General features: G+C 28.7%; 2 protein-coding genes across 7 annotated transcripts; both read right to left on the reverse strand.

The window, feature by feature from the left end:
* Positions 1-9330: 9330 nt before the first annotated feature.
* LOC100253975 (uncharacterized) lies at positions 9331-12649 on the reverse strand. 6 transcript variants are annotated; one of them, XM_059735756.1, is made up of 5 exons: positions 11881-12624; positions 11204-11444; positions 10062-10179; positions 9918-9938; positions 9695-9811 (listed from the first exon to the last, which is right to left on the reverse strand). In XM_059735756.1, exons 1-4 carry the CDS (start codon positions 12453-12455, stop codon positions 9928-9930), a joined length of 945 nt encoding a protein of 314 aa, XP_059591739.1. In that variant the 5' UTR covers positions 12456-12624; the 3' UTR covers positions 9695-9811; positions 9918-9927. The 6 variants fall into 6 exon arrangements, with proteins under 6 accessions (XP_003631358.1, XP_002267300.2, XP_059591735.1 ...); XM_010658599.3 differs by having other exon boundaries at positions 9895-9938; XM_003631310.4 differs by lacking the exon at positions 9918-9938 and having other exon boundaries at positions 9331-9811; positions 11881-12632.
* Positions 12650-17072: 4423 nt separating this feature from the next.
* Positions 17073-20381, reverse strand: LOC132253838 (heavy metal-associated isoprenylated plant protein 8-like). Its single transcript, XM_059737090.1, has 5 exons — positions 20373-20381; positions 19720-19873; positions 19389-19567; positions 19199-19286; positions 17073-17404 (listed from the first exon to the last, which is right to left on the reverse strand). Exons 1-5 carry the CDS (start codon positions 20379-20381, stop codon positions 17073-17075), a joined length of 762 nt encoding a protein of 253 aa, XP_059593073.1.
* Positions 20382-20586: the final 205 nt, after the last annotated feature.

Genomic DNA, 20586 nt, shown 5'->3' on the forward strand with positions numbered 1-20586 from the left:
ATGAATAGTTCATAGCTTGAAGCTATATACAAATTTATATAAAAAACAGTTCATAACCTGAAGCTATGTACAAATTTAAATGTTTTCTTGTTCTGACAAAATAATCATGGCCTGAAGCTATGAAAGATATGAACTTTTAATTTCTTTAATTTCTTTTAATTATATTGTGTAACTAGAAGTTATACATAAATAGTTCATAACCTGAAGTTATGTACAAATTTGCATATTTTCTTGTTCTGACAAAATGATCATAATTCAAAGTTAAGAAAAATATTGGCTTTTAATTTTTATTTTGTACTCACTTATTTTTCACAACAGGAATTATGGAAAACAATTTTTATTAACAATAGTTTCATAGCCAGAAGCTATGAATACAATTCATAATTCTCTTGTATAACCAGAAGTTATTCAAAACAAAATTGTCAATGAATCTTGGAGCTATGATCAAAGAAGGAAATCAAGCATCCCTGCAGGATCACGCAAAAACACTGATTTTTCTTCGTCATCATCTCCATGAAGGTTTAACAAAAAATGAGCTTTTGATGAGAAATCACCAGTCTCGTCCAACTAGATCTGAATCATTTCTTGAAGTGAATGCAATATTGTCCCAAACTCGTGGACGATGATGAGGACGTGGAAGAAATCCACTATACCATGGTTCTTATAATAATAATTCACCAAATTCTTAGAAAAGGAAAGCCTCATTGCACCACCAGAGTGGAATAATACTGAGGTAAAACAAGAAAATGGAAAGTGTTTACAAGATAAACCTCTTAAGAACCATGAGAATAATTGTTATATATGTGGTATGAAGGGGCATTGGTCGCGTGCCTGTCGTACGCCCAAACATTTGGTCGACCTTTACCAAATATCAATAAAAGCAAAAGGAAAAGAAATAGAAATGAACTTCATTGATAGTGATGGTCAAGTGGATCTAACCCATTTAGATGTTTCGAATTTCTTTGAGAATCCTAATGGGAAAATTGACCATCTAATTGGTGATGGAAATGTTTGTTATGATTAAACGTTATGTTTTTATTTAGTTCTTTGCAAATAGGCTTAATTTGTTATCATATTTGAACACATTGTTTATTGTTCATTTTTTATAGTTTATTTCACATTTTATTATTTATCATTTAAATTTTTTTCTTTATTTATACTTGAAGATACATGGATCTCTCTCATACATTGATCCATCACTACAATTAGTTTGATTATTAAAATACTTCCTAGTTATTTTATGTATAAATTGCTCCACACTTACAAAATCAAATGTGTGAGATACTTATGAAATATATAACTTTAAATTATCTTTTCATATTTGTTTTATTATGTTATATACTCTCTCATTGCTTTTACACAACTTATTAAGTTAAGTTATCATCGATGACTAATATTTTTCCATTGATTTTAACTTTTTTTCTATGATAATATTTATTCAACTCTATAAAGACGAAGTCTTTATGACAATCTTTTATGACTTGTTACTTTGATGAAACTTTTGTCTCATTAATTACATAACATTGATGACAAATAATGTTAATACTATATCAGGTGATAGAAACCTAATTCAAGTCTCCAGAAGAGCTTATATTATGTCACTAGTAGTATTTGATTCCATGTGAATGACACTTTATATGATGATAGATCCAGAAGAATCTTGTAAGACCAACTTGGTCCCCTGGGGTAAAAGGTCATATGGATGTACATTATAAAACCAGAAGTTTTTATTTAGTGACTAGTCTACCTATACTCTTAAAAGGTAGAATGACATGTTGTGCAGATTATCATTTTAATGAGACAATTTTCTCGCCGTTAGGAGGAGAAGAGCCAGTTCTAGAATAACGACGTGAAATTATTTGTTAATTTGGGTTTGTGGGCATATTGTATTTGATGATTAATTTAGGGATATTTGGATTATATCAATTACATATTGTTTATTTGGACTTGGGCCTATTGTTAAGTTGTTATTTGTTTGGACTTATTGGATTGGGCTTATTTCTCTGGACCATGTATTTTTTTATGTGGGCTTGTTAATTGATGTGAATTTTGGGGCCCATAATGTGGGTGAGATTTGTTGGATTATTTGAATATTTGATATGAGCTTGGTAAATTTGAATTGCTTAATTTAGACATGGGACAATTGTGGAGTATATTAAACTAAGCTTAGATTATGAAATATTAAATTTAGGTATAGTAGAATTTATTTTAGTTTATCCAATTTTAGGTTTGGTTGATTGTGTTTGTATTTTTTGTTATTAATTTGGATGTTCTAGGTTAAGACCTATAGTAATTTGGGCTTATTTTAATTGACGAAATTTATGAGACTAATTTGAAATTGGAATTTAGGTTTGAATATTTGTTTGAAATTTTATACATCTCTGGATATTTACATCTGTGTTATTTTTGTTTTTTGCATGGACCCACTCTGCAATCTTGTTGGCTAATTACGAATTGATGACACGTGGAACTTATTGTAAGTTTATTTGGGTACATATTTTATTTCTCACTTTTTATTTGATTTTATTTTTATTAGTTTGTATAAATATTCGTTCGCATGTATTTATTGAGTGTGTACAGAATTGAATATCGAACAAACTAGAAATTTTGTTTAAATGAGAGGAAGAAGTCAATAAATGTGTTTTAATAAAACAACAATTTTAAAATATTATTTTTAATAAAAGAAAGTTTTTATTTTATTTTATTTTATTTTTTATTTATAAAAATTCAAAAAAATGCATTTAGAAAAATTCAAAAGAAATGTTTTTAATGGAATTTGAAAATTTGTTTTTAAATAATATTTGTCTAAAAATTTCTTTGTTTAACAAAAATTTTCCGAATATTGTTTTGTAAATAATGTTGTCCCAAAAATTAATTTTTAATAAAATCGTCCAAAAAAATGTTTTTTTTAAATAAAAAAATTTCTTTTTACTTAATTAAAATTAGATTAAAAGTCATTTTTAGAAATAGATGATTTATTTATTTATTTTTATTTTTATTTTTTCCTTTTAATTAAAATTTCTTTTGCAAATAAAGTTATGTCATTTTAAATAATTTGTAAAAATCACTCTTTTAAATAAAAATGAATCTAAATACTTTTGTAAATAAAATTGTAAAAATTCATTATTTTCTAGTAAAAGCAAGTAAAAAATAATTTTTGTGCCCAAATTGAAATTTTGTAATGAATTCTTTTGATACAATAAGTGTAAATAGCTTTTTCTGAAAATTAAATACAATTAAAATTAAGAAAATAAATTGTTTCTTTTTATAAGTAAATAAATGGAAATCATTAATTCAAAATCATTTTTAATAAAATCCTTTAAAATTTCTTTAAAACTTTTTTTAATATCTTTTATTTATTTAATTCAATAAATCATTTTACATAATTCTCTTATTATTTATTTTATAATTAGATTTCATCTACCATGACTTGTTGTAGACCCCTTTTGTGGAGGGCCCCGGGAGAGAGTTTTTCCCTCATCTTTGCATTTCCTTTTTGAAATAAGGGGGGCCTTTTCTCCCGGGAAACCGACTGCATGGAGATGCAGGGGCCATGCTGGCTGATGGAGGAATAGTAAGGTTGGTAATGGCTTGCCAAGGAAGAAATAAAAAAAACAGGAAGGATACACTCGGGGAAGGGGAAGCTGGGGGGGATTTTTTTTTTTTGAGGTTACGAGAAGAGCTGTGTTTGTGACAGAGAGTGAGGACTGCAATGGAGTTTCCTTGAAATAGGCAACTAGAGGCTTGCTTGGAGAGGAGAGTTCCAGATCCTTAGGTATGGTTTATTTATTTTTATTGATTGGTTTGAGCATCAAATATTGCTGGTTTGTTTGGCTGAATCTGTTTGTGCGCATATATGCTCTGCTTAATTTTTCCTTGGCTTCCCGGGCTTTTCTGACAAGTATCTAACGCATAGCTTCATTCCTGACGTTTCTTGTTGATGTTACCTGCTACTAGCTCTTTTGACAATCCATGAAATAGATTTAGGTTCATACTACGTTTATATGTTTTTCCTCCTCTGCTTATTGCTCTGTTTTTTGTTGTTTGGAGGAAGTGTGTGAATTCATGGGTTTTTCTCCTAGTAAATGATGGGGGGTTTGAGTAAAGAAGAGGATCAATTCTTTGATACTCGGGAGGACATAACTTCGGTGTCTGATTCTGGCTCGGATTGCCAGGAGAATCTAGATTCTGAGTGGAGGGGCACTGATTTTGTATGTGGTAGTTTCGGGTGTGAGATTTGGATTAAGAACCCAGAAAGCATTCGGGAAAAGACGTACTAAGTTCCTAAAATGGATGGGATTGGGGGTGGTTCATGTGGTGTGTGAAGTCCCTGAAGAATTGGTTTTTGCGGAATTGAAGGGCGAGATTGATAGAGTCATAGGAAACAGTGGGGCTGTTCTAGGAATGTCGAGTTCTGATGATGGGTTTTCATCGAGTCAGCCTTCTATGTGTTGGCCAAATGATGCTCAAGATTTCTTGGGTGGATCGTTGGAGGAGGATTTTTTCTGTAGAATTAGGAGTCTCGATGATGGATGAGAGAATAAGCGGGTTAAATCTGAATGGAAGAAAGATGAGAACATGGCTGGGGAATGGAACTACACCTCGGGTAAGTGGCATGGAGACCCGAATGATAAAGGTATCCAAACAAATGAGGACTACAGATTCTATGCTGTATCAGTTGAGTTCCTTGAATTCAACAACAAAGATAAGACTTTAGTTTTCCAATTTACTGTTAAACATGAACGGAAGTTTGACTGTGGTGGTGGATACATGAAGTTGCTCAGTGGTGAGGTTGAATAAAAGAAATTTGGTGGAGATACCCCATGCTTTGTGGTACCTTTGGGACCCATTCTTCTCTTTCTAACAGGGCATGCATGCCACCTTCAGTGGGCTATTCTTAAAATCTACATGCCCCATCCCCTGTATTCCCATGCATTCTTTTCAAAATTTGATTTTCGAAAAATCTATTTCAAATGTTTTAATCCTTCAAGTTTTCTTTCTTTACCTTAAATAAATCCATTTTTTTTATATAAACCCATTTTTATCATTTTCCACTTGTCATCCATCCTTTACGTAATTTTTATTATTATTATTATTATTATTATTATTATTATTATTATTATTATTATTATTATTATTATTATTATTATTATTATTATTATTATCATTATCATTATTATTATTATTATTATTATTATTATTATTATTATTATTATTATGATCATTATTATTATTCCATATTCATTCATTTATTTCTTTTAAAAATTCTCAATTCTTCAAAAATATCACTTTCAAATTTTATTTCCAATAAAAAAAATTCACTATTCACTTTCATTCGTTTAAATATTATTTTCGTAATTATTATTATAATTCTATTTATTTATTTATTTTAAAAATTCCAATCATTAAAGTTTAATTCTTCACAAATCTAACTTCCAAATTTAATTTTCAATCCCAACAATTCCACTATTCACTTTTATTCATTTAAATATTATTTTCGTTAATTAGTATCATTATTCCATATTTATTTATTTATTCCTTTTGAAAATCTCATTCCTTAAAACCCAATTCTTCAAAAATCCAATGTCCTAATCAAATTTTCAATCTCAAAATTTCCACTATTCAATTTTATTCATTTAAATATTATAATTGCTAATTATTATTATTATTTCTCATGTGTTTATTTATCCTCCTTTAAAAATTTCATTCCTTAAAGCCCAATTCTTCAAAAATCCAATGTCCTAAGTAAATTTTCAATCCCAAAAATTCCACTATCCATCTTTATTCGTCTAAATATTATTCTCGTTAATTAGTATTGTTATCCCATATTTATTTATTTATTTCAATCATTAAAGTCCAATTCTTCAAAAACCCAACGTCCAAATTTAATTTCCAATCTCAAAAACTCCATTGTTCACATTCAGCTGTTTAATGATTATTTTTGTTATTAATGTTATTTCATTCGTTTATTTATTCACTTATTCATTTATTTAAATTTTCATCTTTAACAGTTCCTCAAAATTCCGATTTCTAAATTTAGTTCTCTGAAATTCTAATTCTCATTTCCAAACTTAATTTCCGATTTCCAACGCTCCAATTCTCGCATTTATTTCGTTACTTATTATTATTATTATTATTATTATTTTATTCATTTATTTCTAAAAAATTATGCCTTTGAGCAATTTTCCAAGATTTCCAACTTTTTTATAAATCGACTTTCATAATCTCTACTTCTCAAATAACTTACAATTCTGATTTCTTTCAAAATTTAACTCTCATAATCCCAATTTTCGTAACTTAATTCTTCTTAAAAACCCCGAACTTTCAAATAATTCTTCAAAATCCCAATTTTCTTTCAAATTTAATTTCTAAAAGTTCTCATTCTTACATTTAATTCCTAAGAATCCAATTTTCAAATAATCTCTAAGATTCCGATTCTCAAATGAATTTTAAAAATCCAATTTTCCTTCGAACAATTTTAATCCCTGTTTAGTGATGCATGTGATATGTTTTGTGCTCTATATGGTGTACTAACCCTCTCTATTGATAGCGCATGGTGGCTCGTTGCCCAGGTATGTACTCATTTTCCCTCTAATCGTTGTCTATGCATGTCTCGATTCTTATGTGTGCATGATCATTCAAGATATTCATCGATTTACTCATCAATTGCCACGTCAGCTTCATTTTATTAGTAGAAACCCGACTTTAGGGACTTAGAGGGGTGCTATGGTCTTCACCGTACCTTCCCGATAAGTAACCTAACTCCCGAGCCCGATCCGGTTTTTCGTAGATCACATTTTCCAAAATAAGGAGTCGCACTTAGGGTTTTCTTTCTTATTTTGCTTACCCTTTTTAAAAAATAAAACAAAAATAAGTGGTGACTCCAAGTTGTTTTCTTAATCAATAAAGATCATTTTTCAAATCAAAATCAAGCTCGCCATCGAGTGGAAAACACATGAGCCGAAATGCGGGGTCCACATTTTTATATTGATCATTTTTCTAGGTATCCATAATTAATTAATTAATTGCCACAATTTCCTTAATTAGTTTAGTAGAGGTCGTACATATACGGGCTTAGAGGGGTGTTACGGCTTACCACTATACCTTCCCAATAAGTAACCTGACCCTCGGACCTAAACTTGGTTTTTCACAAACCCGTTTTTTTTCTTCAGGAGTCACAGTTAGGGTTTTCTTTCTTATTTGGTTTTTCTCTTAAAAAAAAAAATAAAACAAAAATAAGTGGCGACTCCGAGTTTTTTTTTTTTTTTTTTTTTCTAAAAATCAAATTTTCATCAAATAAAATAAAAAATGAGTTTCGCTATCAAGTAAGAACGCATCGAGCAAAATGCGGGGTCCACACTTATATAAAAAATATGGTTATAAAAGAGATAAACACTTACTAATTTAAAAATAATTCACGTAGGCTCAAATTTTGGAAAAGTATGGAAATAAAGAGATAAAAAGGTTAAGGGTGTGTTTGGAAATGTTTTAAAAAACAGGTCAAAAAATAATTTTTAAGAAGAGTTTTTAAAAACTATTTTATATTATTTTCATAAATAAAATTGTATTTAGAAAAATAATAAGAGTTTTTAAATAACTCTTATTAAAAAAAAAAAAAGACTCCATAACCCGTATAAAATTTATTATTATTAAAAAAATCCTAATTAAACTAAAATATTCATAAATAAAATTATTGAAATAAATCTTATTTACAAGTATATGCATTATTCATCCTTTAAAAAAAGATACAAACAAAAATATTAAATAGTTGAAAATAATAGAATATTTTGTGTCAACCAATATGAAAAATATTGTTTTAAGAGAGAAAAAAAAAACATTTCTTGTCCAGGTAGTTATTAATTTTAAAATAATTTAGTAAGACCTAAATTCACAGATGAAAATAATAGAAAAAAATAAAAAAATAAAAAAATTCTAATAATAATAAAAGAACATTCCTTGCCTAGACGCTTATTAATTTTCAAATAATTTAGTTAGAATAAAATTTATTAAATATCTAAAAATAATAAAAGAGAAAAGAAAAAAAAAAAAAAAGAAAGAAAAAGAATTCTAGCCTTTTATGTCTCTTATGTTTCTTTGAAAAGAATCAATATGAAAAATATAGTTATAAAAGAGAGATAAAAAAGAGAACATTCTTTTCCAAAGCACTTATTAATTTTAAAGTAGTCTACTTAGACTAAAATTTAGGGGAAAAAAGTTAAATAACCTTTTTTTAAGACTTGTACAAAATTTATAATCACAAAAATGAGTCTTAATTAAACTAAAGTATAGTCTTATTTAGATTAAACACATTATGCATCCTTTAAAAAGGGTACGATATCCAAAATACAGAGAAAAAAAAACAATTTTTTTTAACTTCTGCAATTTTTCTCTTTGAAAATATAAATTTCATGGACATAAAAAAATAAAAAGTAAGAGGAGAACTCGGAAAAAAAAAATTAAAAATTAACAATAAAATTATAAAGAAAATCAAGAAATTGAAATCATTTTAACTAACATTTTAAAACTAAACATTCCAAAACTAGTGTATGACCAACTTAGAAACCAAGTAGTAAAGTTAGAACCAAAAAAAAAACCTATAATTAGGTTCTTGAAGGCTCAAGCCAAAGAAAATAGAGATGAAAAAATTACAAAAAAAAAAAAAAATCCTTTTTGATTTTTCATGAGGAGGTTGAGGGAAAGATCAAACCAAATAAAAATAAAAAGCTAATAATTTCAAGATTTGTTGTAATCAACCCACAAAAAATTAAACACATGAAATAATAAAATCAAGTGATTTTGATGTTAAAGATTAAGTTAAAATAACCAAGAATTCTTACAAAAGCAAAATTGGTTTTTAAATTAACAAAATGAAGTTCTTGAGAGGGCCGATAAAAAGAAGAGTTAAAATTGAAGGGATTCATAAAAATAAATAAATAAATTATTGGTGATATTCTATTTGAATCAATTATTAACATTTCATATGCTTCTCTAATATTTTATTTCTATAAAATTAAATTTTTTGCTTATGTGACTTTTTTAATAAAAGGTCATAAATATTATTTTTATTGACAAATTTTTTATATTAAATAAAATGCATTTATATTTCATGAATTTAAGTGGTGAGGTTCAATTAAAATCATATTTTTACAAATTCACATGTTCAAAGAGATAAAGACACTTGTATAACTTTATTCTCTCTTGGATTAATACTAACCTAATCTTTTGTCTTTGGGTACAAATTAATTGCACTTACATATCAAGGATTCGAAATTATATATAGCCTTGGAATTCTTTATATTTTAAATCAACATAAACCATTGTAAAAATGAATAACAGAAATTTTGTTCAACAAATGGTATAAACAATTCCAGTTCGGACAAAATCTAGCACAAGATACAACGAATGGTATGCTATTCCAGCTCGGACAAGATCTAGCAAAAGATACAACAAATGGTATACTATTCCAACTCGGACAAAATGTCAAGAAACTCAACAAAGACAACAGCAGAAGCCGGTAAAAAACCATTGCAAATACAAAAACTTCAAGGGTTGCTCAAAGGCAGGCACAGAAACCTGCAAGTTAGACTGAAGTCACCTAATCTAGATATTGTTAACAGAAAAATGGAGTGCAGTGCCACGAAATTCTCTTCGTCTCCAAAAACTGGATTGCATGCCAGACACGGGGGGGAAATAGTCACCAAACTGCAAAACCCATAGCTTCAGAGTACCCAAGCAACTTTCTCCTGGGATACGGCTGAAGAAGGATGAGCAATCAGGGGCTCATAGTGATCCGCTCCAGCACCACTCCAGCCTGCATGATTAGAAGATCTTCAAAACCCAAAATCTAGCACTAATAAAGAAAACAGCAAAACTGAAGATAATAGAAGAACAAACAGATTCGCCTAGTGATGACTAACAAGCATTCCTCTATTGCTGATCTGATGGACCAAATGTAAAACTATTTCAGCACTCCACAGGTAATGAAACGCATGCCAAGCTTGGCATCCAATTTCCATCATGAGGAACAATGGTAAAATCCAATAATGAAAAAGATTTCTTACCTGTTCCTTTCATGAAAAGAAAGAAGGGAGGTTCACAAATTCGACCTCTCGGACGATGTGGTAAGAAGAAAACACAATTTTCCTCATCAACCATTGCATCTGATCCATGTGCTTGCACCTGTACAACATGGGATCGAGACAAAGAAGCTCAAAAATAAATAATTTACTTGTAAATATCCAAGAAGTTAAACAAAAAAAAATACTTTGCTTCAAATGAAAAATATTATTGTGCAAAGAGTAGAAAATTAATTTTAGTCAGACTTCTTTAATTTATTTACTTAAATCATTATATAGGGAAGGATAGTGAATTAGAGTATCTATGGGCATCTAATCCAACTAAACAACAGGGCAAACCTATCAAGCGCATTTGACAGATTCTCCATTTCCCTTACATGGTTAAGATGTCCACATTTATTAATCTCTTGCTCAATTAGATTGTCTTGGGAATTGATGTTTAAGTAGTATGCATGACTAAAGTTTTCCCAGGTAACAAACACTTTTAGTGGCAATCTGCAACAATTAAATACTATATGCTATTAATAACCAATAGCACCATCAGTCCAAAAGAAACAATTGAAAAATTAAAACAGAAGCACCATGAAAACAAAAAATTTAAATGCTGGTATGAAAAAATGGGGTATAATGCTCTTACGGAGGCTTAAAATTGTAAAAACTGTAATCTGAATATATATGTATACAATATCATCAATTGGAACACCTTTCATACAATAAAATTTAAGTAATAATCAGACAACAGATATTGATTGTATTCACATTTCTGCAAATTCATCTTTAATGGCGTAAATCATGATTGTTTGCTGAAATCAAATCACCAAAGTAACATCCTACAGTAAAAGGTACAAAAATACATATGTTGTGACATACCAATTAAACACACATCCAATCATTTTGAATACATTCAGGCACAAAAAAAAAAATCTGATGTAATTGTTATGGGTCTCTTTCTTTTTCATTTTTAATTTCATTAATTTTACACTAATGGACTTAACTGAATAAGAAAAGATTTGAGATGAGGAAAAGGCATAAGAAACAGGCATTAAAAAGTCAGAATTCCAAGCAACTGGGCATATGGAAAGAACCAAGGAAAATAGAAACGAACTAAGGGACCAATGTCTTCTTACAACAAATATCTCTCGCTTGAACTCTGTGGCAAGACATTCAATGGCTATATCATCTCCAAAAGCGGCAGCATGACCTTCTCTATTCTCATCTACAGTCAATAAACCCTCCTCAGTATATTGCAAAGAGATGATGTCATATTCATCATCAGGAGAACCAGAGATAGACATGTATTTGGCCCAACTCGAGCCGTCATCCACAGCAATACATCTCTCCTTGTAAATAGACTCTGCTGCCATTTCTCTTCAATCATGAAAAGTAAAATGATAAAACTTCAGAAAACAAATTGATAGAACTTAATGTTACAACAACCGGCCAAATTCATCATCAGTTTATGCTTTTATTCATACATCAGAATTTTCTTTAACATACATTTACATTTCTAAAGCAAGGTTCATTAAAGATTCAGAAGAAACAAACATGCGTTTAGAGTAACAACCAGATGCCTTGACCCTCAGTTTGGTTACTGAGAAAAGGGGGAAAGTAAAAGAAAAGAAATGAAAGGAGAAGAGCCCATGAAAGAGAACGTTTAGATCATTTCCCATTCTTTTCTTCTTCCAAGTCCCAACAACCAAACCAAGGGGAAAATGCTCAAGAAAGAGAGCCTTTTTCCACAAACCTAACAGAGCCTTTCGTCTCCCAGAAACCAACTAGATCGATGAAAAAGCAAGAAAATTACCTCTGCATTCCAAGATCAAGCAGTTCGCCAACGGCAGCATCCAAACCCTCCCGGTCCTCCTTCCTCGCCAACAACTTCACCTCCTGAATCACATGGATTCCCCAACCAGACCTTAGATCAGGCGAATACATGTGCTTAATCGCATCGTTGGCACTTTCTCTCTCCACGCTGCTTAACGATCCGAGATCTTCCAAGAATCGTTTCACAGTCCGCCGCCGGAGTTCCCGGGCATCGATCTCGCACCTCATCGCCTTCTTAGACGCAGTGAAGAGGCAGTTCCCATCAGGATCCACATCTCCGCCGTGAGACAGCCGGAATACCACCGATTTCGCCGCCGCCGGCGACGACTCACCGTCCGGGTGCTTCCACAGCACGCCCTTCTGGTGGATTCTCTGTAGATGCCTTCTCTGCTGGTCCTGTAGGCCGCTTACGTTCTCCCATGTGACCTGGTCCACCACATCGACAACCTCGATACTATCGACCGAAGTCACCTGCGGATCTCTCCAATGACCGGTCGGAGGTGGAGTTTTAAACGACTCACCTCCTCCCGACGAATCATACAATAATTTTCCCATTTTCACCTTATTTTTCTTATTTTCTTTCAAAAAAAGAATGTGTCTTCTCCTTTCTCTTCCTCAATGGAGGAGTTGCAGAAGAGAGAGAGAGAGCGCGAGAGGAGAGAGGAGAGAGGAGAGAGGAGAGAGAAAGGGAGAGGGAGAGATTAGGGTTAACGGATAGATGTACAACGCGGGAGAGTTTTATACACGTGGCAGTATCTTGATGTTTAGAAATTCTAGGTTTTCCTGACCCTGGAGAAGTGCTAGCCTGGGCCGGTTGACCACAATTATTAATTTAAACTTGAGACGGAAATATTTATTTTGCCAGGTGGCGCACGACCATTAATTTGAGCCTGAGCCAGATAGTTTTTTTGCCAGATGGCGGATCATGATTGGACAATTTTTCTAACAAGCTGTGACAGTTACACAATGGAGTGATGCCAAGTCAGATTTGGCATAAAGGTGTAGATTAAACCGTTGCATGATTCATTACCAAACCAAATCCAATTAAAAACATGGAAAGGATGCATTCATTTCCACCTAATTTTGGCTTATCCTCTCGTTGTCTTGATATTTTATAAAATAAAAATATCAAAAATCTAATTTTATGAGTCAAAATGGTTTAAAATCGATAATTTAAAAATAAAATTTAAAAAATCAATTTAAACAATATCAAAATATTATTTAACTCATATTTCGGGGAAATCTATCTATATTTTTATTTAAATTAATATTAATATAAGAATAAAAATAAAAATAAAAATTTAAAGTTTGACGAAAAAAATATTTTATGAATAAAAAGCTAATTATGATAAATTGAGATACGTTAATAATTTCATTTAGGGCACCATCCAATTAGTGAACGAAACCCATGTGGGTTTATCTCTTCAAGTGCTGACGTGTCATAATCTTATTGAATGAGGACAGTAACGCCACGTGCAGCTTTTTCTGACGTCTTGGGTAACGTAGTCACACTACGCACCCGCTCGTGGTAACGGTAACATTTCAATAAAGTAAAATTCCAAAAGCACCTACCCTTTTGCAAGATATGGAAGTTGGAGAAATGAAAACGACATCTCAAGTGTCGTTTTAGTCTTTCAGCTACCCTCTTCTACCACAGAATTTCAACGCTTGGGCCGCCTTGGAGTCTTGGACCATGACCCGGAATGATAAACATCGGAGGTGTTAGTGCACGGCCAACTTCGACCCGGGCGCCGTCTGGCTTCGCCAGACGGCTGCTTGGGCCCACAGGAGGTCTTTTTTATTTTTATTTTTATTGACAGAGGATTTGATAAATAAAAAAATATATATTGTTTTATGAAAAGGGTTACATCATTTTATCAATTACATGGATATTTCCTCGTGTCAAACTTATTTGGAAGTAAATCAAGTTTGACTATCTTTTATCCTATTTTTAAATCAAAATTGATTAATTTTGACTAAGGGAGGATCAATTTAATTTTAGATTTTCAATCTCAAACATATCAATATATAAATTTTAAGAAAAATATTTTAATTTTATAAGGTTTGGTTAATAATTTAAATTTAAACAAAGTATTTTTAATTTTTTAAGATATTCAAATGTTTATCTCTATAATAAGTTATCATATTCACCCTATTTTATTTTTTAAAATTATTTTTTATTTTTACAAAATTCAATTACATTAAAATCAATATAATTGAGATGAGGCAAAATAAGTACCTCAAATTTCAATTTTTTATGAATGGGACAAGACACATACCGAAACTCTTTTTATTCTCATCACAATAAAAAACATTATAACCATTTATTTGAAAACAATTATACTTTCTCACCAGATGATTAAAATTTTTCTAAAAAGTAAAGTTTATACAGATTAATTATATATAGGGTTATTTGATTAAAAATGATAAAATCATTCTCATTTTATGAATCAAACTTTCATCTTTTTTTAAGCTTAAAGAATTTTTATTTTGAATAAAAATATCTTTACATTTTGTAAATAATCAATATATTGAGAGGTATTTATGTTAAAAATATGGTATTTTTTAAGACAAAAAATATTAGATGAGATCTTTTTGTTCTTTTTAATCAATTATTTTTAAATATAAAAAAATTTTAAATATTTTTTTATTTTCATTCTCGTTAAAATGGTTAATTTTAATCTTTGAATACGTATTTGCTGATTTGTCATTTTATGTTTGAGATTGATATAAAAATGATTGTATCTCATAAAATAAAAAAATGAGAAGCATCATTTCCAAGAAAATCACATTTTGAATGTATAGGACCCATTAAAGATAATAATAATAAATAATAAATAATAAAATAAAATAAAAAATCTCAGAAGGGGTTGGTTGTGGAGGGTGTGGGTTGTGGGTTGGCAGAGCAGAAGACAAAATAAATAAAGAAATATTCTATTGAATATTCTCTATGAAGAAGTTTGACCATTCGGTTTTGCAGCTCCCTCGCATTTTTCACATTGCAGAAACCTCCACCACACGGTGATAAGAGACGTACGAAAAAAGATTGTATATGACAACAAGGCACATGATTTTTTTCTTGGAAGATGCTATGCATCCTACCACTTTTCTTATTATTTTTATGACATGTTTATATGGTAAAATTATAATTTAATATCAATAAAAAAGTATTTTTTATTTGTTAAATTTAAAAATTTATTAACATGCAATTATTATCTATTATTTAACAACATGATAAAAATTAGGGTGAAAAAAATTATGACTAATATTTTTATAATTTTTTATATTTAAGTAGATTTTGGACTTTTACATTTTTCTTTTTCTTTTGGTTATTATTTCAAGGCTTCTCCTATTAGATTTTCCCCCCTTTTTCATATATATATATATATATATATATATATATATATATAAACTTAATAAGCGAATCTAGGCGGTGTTTGATCCGAAGAAATTTAGGAGAAAAAAATAAAGAGAAAAAGTAAAAAAAAAATAAAAGTGAAAAAAATAAAAAATAAATTTAAAACTAATAAATTATTTTTATATATTTTTTCAAACTCATTTTATTTATTTTTCTTCGTTAAAGGATTAATTCTTTGAACTCATTTCACTTATTTTCCTTTATCGTATTATTAATTTTACTAACATTTTATGAAGTTTGGGCTAAATATACTTGTCTATTATGAGTTTGAAAATTTATCAAATACCCATCTATTCTTTTTATTTGTTATTTCACCACTATTTTGCTTCAAAATAAAAGGATGTACCTAATAATATATTTAACTTAAATACCAAGAAAGATGAAACTCATCGCGCTCAACTAGGAGGCCTTTACCTCATCCCAACCACAAGGTGAGGTTCACCATGATGAGGGGTATTTTTTTTCTTTTTCCCCTTCCAATTAGAATGAAATGCATATGGGTCCATCCTTTTTGTTGCGGCATGCTCCTCAAATTTATAGATTCACAAGAGGCCTCAGCCCTACTTAGTTTATTGAAAATGACAAAGGCTTGTGAAACTAAATAAGGCCTTTTGAATTGAATATTAAGTAGTCTATCAGTAGTGCCAAGCATGTTTGCCCATTTTCAATGAGTTTTGGGTCAAAATGGCCCTTTTTAAAAAACAAATTGTAACATCTAACCACTCTTTTAAACTTATGTCCAAATTAGCATCTTTGGTGTCATGTAAGACTCATGTCATTAAAAATATTTTTTTTCGTCATTTTAGTTAAAACCACAGTTGACAATTATGGCTTCATTTTTTATATATTATTTCAATAAAGATAAATTTATCATAATACATATAAATTAATATCTTAAAAAATAAAAAATTAAATATCTTAAATTAATAAATTATACAATTTTATATTATTTATATGTTATATAAATTTATTATTTTAAGATTATTAATTTATAATAAATAAAATATTTATTTATAATATCTTCTATTTATCAATTTATGTTTGTTGAAGTAATACTAGATTTTTAAATTTAAATATAAATAATTTATTATTTAATTATATTTTTAAATTTCAATCATAAATTATAATTTAATAAATTTTAATTAAATTTTTAATTAAAAAGAAAAATTAACTAAAGCTATCGTTGACAACTGTAGCTTTAGTTAAAAAATGATACGACTTTAGTTTAAAAATGAAGTCATAGTTGTCAACTGCAGCTTTAACTAAAATGATGAAAAAAAATATTTTTAATGACATGGTGCCTACGTGGGAGCAAAGAGGCCAATTTGAACATAAGTTTGAAATTACGGTTAGATGCTATAATTTTTTTTTTAAAGGGCCATTTTAACCCAAAACTCCTTTTCAATTGGGGACCGAAAGTTTGGACCGTAGAAAGTCAACAAACAATGATCCTTCTACGTAGGTAGAGTAAAATTTACCTTCTATTATATAAAGAATAAATAATTTTAAAATATATAAACTTTAAGTGATTTTAATTGTATTTAATTTTTTTTATAATAAAACCAAATATGAGAAAACATTTTTCGGTAATATGTTCTCTTTTCTTCCTTTAGTACTTTCCAAAATCAAATATAGCCTTAAGACATGTAACCAAATACAATAACATTACAACTAAACCAATAATAATAATAATAATAATAATAATAGAGCAATATTCATCAAAATGATTCATTTACTCAAATTTTTGGGAATGTTCACAATATCGAACAAGCATTAGTATTTTCCTCACTAAAAAATTGATAAGGGTATAAATGTTGATAAGGATATTGAGAATTATAATAGAAAAAGTCGGAATCAATTTCATTTCCCCACTGCTCTTCGATTCCCTCTTTTATATCACTTTTCTTGTCGGTCTCCCTCATCTCCTTCACTTCTTGTTTCTTCTGCTTCTTCTCTTCATTTTGCTTTAAGATTACTGCATGTTTTCCTGCTCGATTATGGAGATGATCAATCAGCTTTGGTGGATCAAACACTCCTTTCACTGTCACAGTCGAGTTTTTTGTATCTGGCTCCACTGTTCGAACTCCTGAAATTCATAGATATTTTTCTTACTTCTTAAAGAAAAAATAAATAAATCAAGAATTTTCATTTGAATTATAAAAATTTAATGAAAAAGGAAATATAGCAAGGAATTCAAGGGTTTTTTTGGCAAAATTTTTTAAAATAGTCATCAAAATTAGTTTTTGAGAATACTTCTTGAACTAATTTTAGAAATAAAATTCTATTTGAAAAAATAATTTATTTATTTATTTGCATATTTTTAATGAAAAAAGCAAACACTTATGTATAATGTGAAATTTTTTAAAATATTATTTATATTTTAAATTGTTGTTTAGAACACTTAATTTACAAAAATACCTGAAGGTAATTTAAACTTGTTTTAAAAAATAATTTGTTTTTAACACAAAAAAAAAAAAAAAAAAATCTCAATAAGCAAGTGTTTTTTGAGTTAGAAACAATTTTATGTTTATAGAACAGTTTCAAACAAACCCTAAGAAAAATATTTAAATATTTTAATAAAAAATATAATATTCAAATTCCATATTATTTTATTTAGGTATGCTATAATATATTTTTCCTGAAAAAAAAAAACAATTAAAAAATACCTATGAATAAGTCTGTGAATTGGTTAAGCCCTCTTTATACTTCAAAATGGTTAAATCTCAAGATCAATAAAGGACTGTGACATTGACCAAGATATAGATGATTAGTTTTCAAATAAGATGTCAGATTTTTTTATCCTAACAAGTATTATCATAGCTATTTTATCGGTTCAAATAATAGATGCTCCACTGTTCGAACTCCTGAAATTCATAGATATTTTTTTTTACATATATTTTTCTTACTTCTTAAAGAAAAAATAAATAAATCAAGAATTTTCATTTGAATTATAAAAATTTAATGAAAAAGGAAATATAGGAAGGAATTCAAGGGTTTGTTTGGCAAAGTTTTTAAAAATGGTTTTTGAGAATAGTTCTTAAACTAATTTTAGAAATAAAATTCTATTTGGAAAATTAGTTTTTTTTGTTGCATATTTTTAATGAAAAAATCAAACACTTATTTATAATGTGAAAATTTTTAAAATATTTTTTATATTTTCAAGAACACTTAATTTTCAAAAATACCTGAAGGTAATTCAAACTTGTTTTAAAAAATAATTTGTTTTCAAAACAAAAAAAAAAATCTCAAAAAAAGCAAGTGTTTTTGAGTTAAAAACGATTTTATGTTTATATAACAGTTTCAAACAAACCTAAGAAAAATGTTTAAATATTTTAATAAAGAAATATAATTTTCAAATTCCATTTTATTTTATTTAGGTATGCTATAATATTTTTTCCGGGGAAAAAAAAAAAAAACAATTGAAAAACACCTAGGGATAAGTCTGTGAATTGGTTAAGCCCTCTGTGTACTTCAAAATGGTTAAATCTCAAGATGAATAAATGACTATGAGTCTTTAATTTTAATATATTTGTATAGAAGAGAAGAGAAAATAAATGAATTCAAATTCAAATTAAAAAAAAAAATCATTTAAGGGTTTTTCCTCTTGTGATTTCAACTTTTTTTTCTTATATATTTTCCTTCTTACTTTTCCTTGTATTAAATTTAAGTGGCCAAAAATTAGTATCAAAATTTTCAATAAAAAAATAATTTTGTTTGAAAAATACCAATTTATTTCCTAAAAAATTAAAGGCAATTGTTGTTTTTATTTATTATGATGCTAATAAGAGTAAAGGGTGAGTTGACTTGTCAAAATGAATATATATAGAGAGAGATACGACTAGAAGATGGAAAGGAACATCAAATGAGTGATTTGATTTACCTTTCATTTTCAATATAGCTTTCTTGATTTCTACCGCACAATTCTCACAGTGCATATACACCTTAAGCACCACAATCATCACTCTAGGCTGCGAAAATAAAAATAAATTAAATATTCAATATAAAATAATATAATTATTTTGATAAAATTATTATTTTTTAAGAAAAATAAATAAATAAAAAAAGAAAACCTCTTCTTTCGCTTCTTTCTTATTCTCTTGAGGCTCTTTGGCTTTGGGAATGGGGGAGAGAAGCTCTACATTTTTCCCACATTTCTTCTTAACCCTCTCCAAAACCTTCAATGGATCAGCCTTTTCTCCCTTCACTATCACTTTATGATTCTTACGATCTGTCTCAACTTCTTCAACTCCTATGGAAAAAAAAAAAAAAAACCACATAAAAATTTAGAGAAATAAAAGGATTAATAAATGTAAAAATATGCACCAAAAAAAAAAAAAAACCTATAAATTCTTTTAACTGAAACATGTGATGTGATTATTATATTTTTTTGTAGAGTCATACCATCAAAACCTCTCAGGCTTTTCAAAACCTTGTTTGCACATCCTTCACAGTGCATGTAAACCTTCAAAATGATATCTTCCTTTGACTCTTCTTGCTTCTTATCTCCACTTTTTGGATCCCCTGTTGTGCCTTTTTTCTCATTTTCACCATTTTTCTGCCCAAAAATCAAAATTCAGGCTTTGTTCCATAACATTTTTTAAAGTAGTTTTTAGAAAACAATTTATTGGAAGAGTTTTAAAAAACAGTTAAGAATTCAAATTCAAAAAATAATTTTCTCGATTCATTATTCCTGTTCCTGACTTACACCATGTAAAAATTTGTATTGAAAAGTTTGAGTGTTTTGTTTTTTGTTTTTTTTTTCATTTTTTTAAAAGAAAAAAAAAACACTTGAAAACACCTATAAATTTGTTTTAAAAACTAAGTATTTTCAAAAAAATATTTTTTAATAAAAAACTATTAAATATGTTTTTAAACTTAAAAACTTATTTTCAAGAATAATTTCCAAAGAAACTCTTAAAATCATATTAAACTAATAAAACAAACACAGTCTTAAAACTAATAAAACCAATAGAATTATTGTTACCATGGTTTTTTTTTTCCCTTTCTCTTCTTATAATTTCTCAACAACCAAACAAATAATTAGGGTTTGATACCTTTCCCATAGCTTCTGTTGGGAGCCTCTCTTAGACCAAATGCTGAGTGCAAGGAATGTGGTGGAAACAACAAACTATAAATTGGATAGGAAGGCCTCCCATGTAGGAAATGATTTCATCAATTTGTTTAAATTTCATCTTCGGGTAGAATGAAATCATTTCATTCCAGAACATCAATCAAATAATGAGCATCATTAATTTTTTTAATGATTTG

The sequence above is a fragment of the Vitis vinifera genome, chromosome 1 (genome assembly GCF_030704535.1).
Source record: "Vitis vinifera cultivar Pinot Noir 40024 chromosome 1, ASM3070453v1".
Lineage (NCBI taxonomy): Eukaryota > Viridiplantae > Streptophyta > Magnoliopsida > Vitales > Vitaceae > Vitis > Vitis vinifera.

What these genes read in the sequence shown, in the direction of transcription:
- LOC100253975 (XM_059735751.1), bottom strand. Translation starts at nt 12,455, where the DNA reads ATGGGAAAATTATTGTATGATTCGTCGGGAGGAGGTGAGTCGTTTAAA. An exon ending in CTTGATCTTGGAATGCAGAG is followed by an intron (nt 11,445 to 11,880) that starts GTAATTTTCTTG and finishes TCATGATTGAAG; the next exon opens with AGAAATGGCAGCAGAGTCTA.
- LOC132253838 (XM_059737090.1), bottom strand. An exon ending in AAGCCTGAGAGGTTTTGATG is followed by an intron (nt 19,568 to 19,719) that starts GTATGACTCTAC and finishes TTTTTTCCATAG; the next exon opens with GAGTTGAAGAAGTTGAGACA. An exon ending in AGCTATATTGAAAATGAAAG is followed by an intron (nt 17,405 to 19,198) that starts GTAAATCAAATC and finishes TATGAATTTCAG; the next exon opens with GAGTTCGAACAGTGGAGCCA.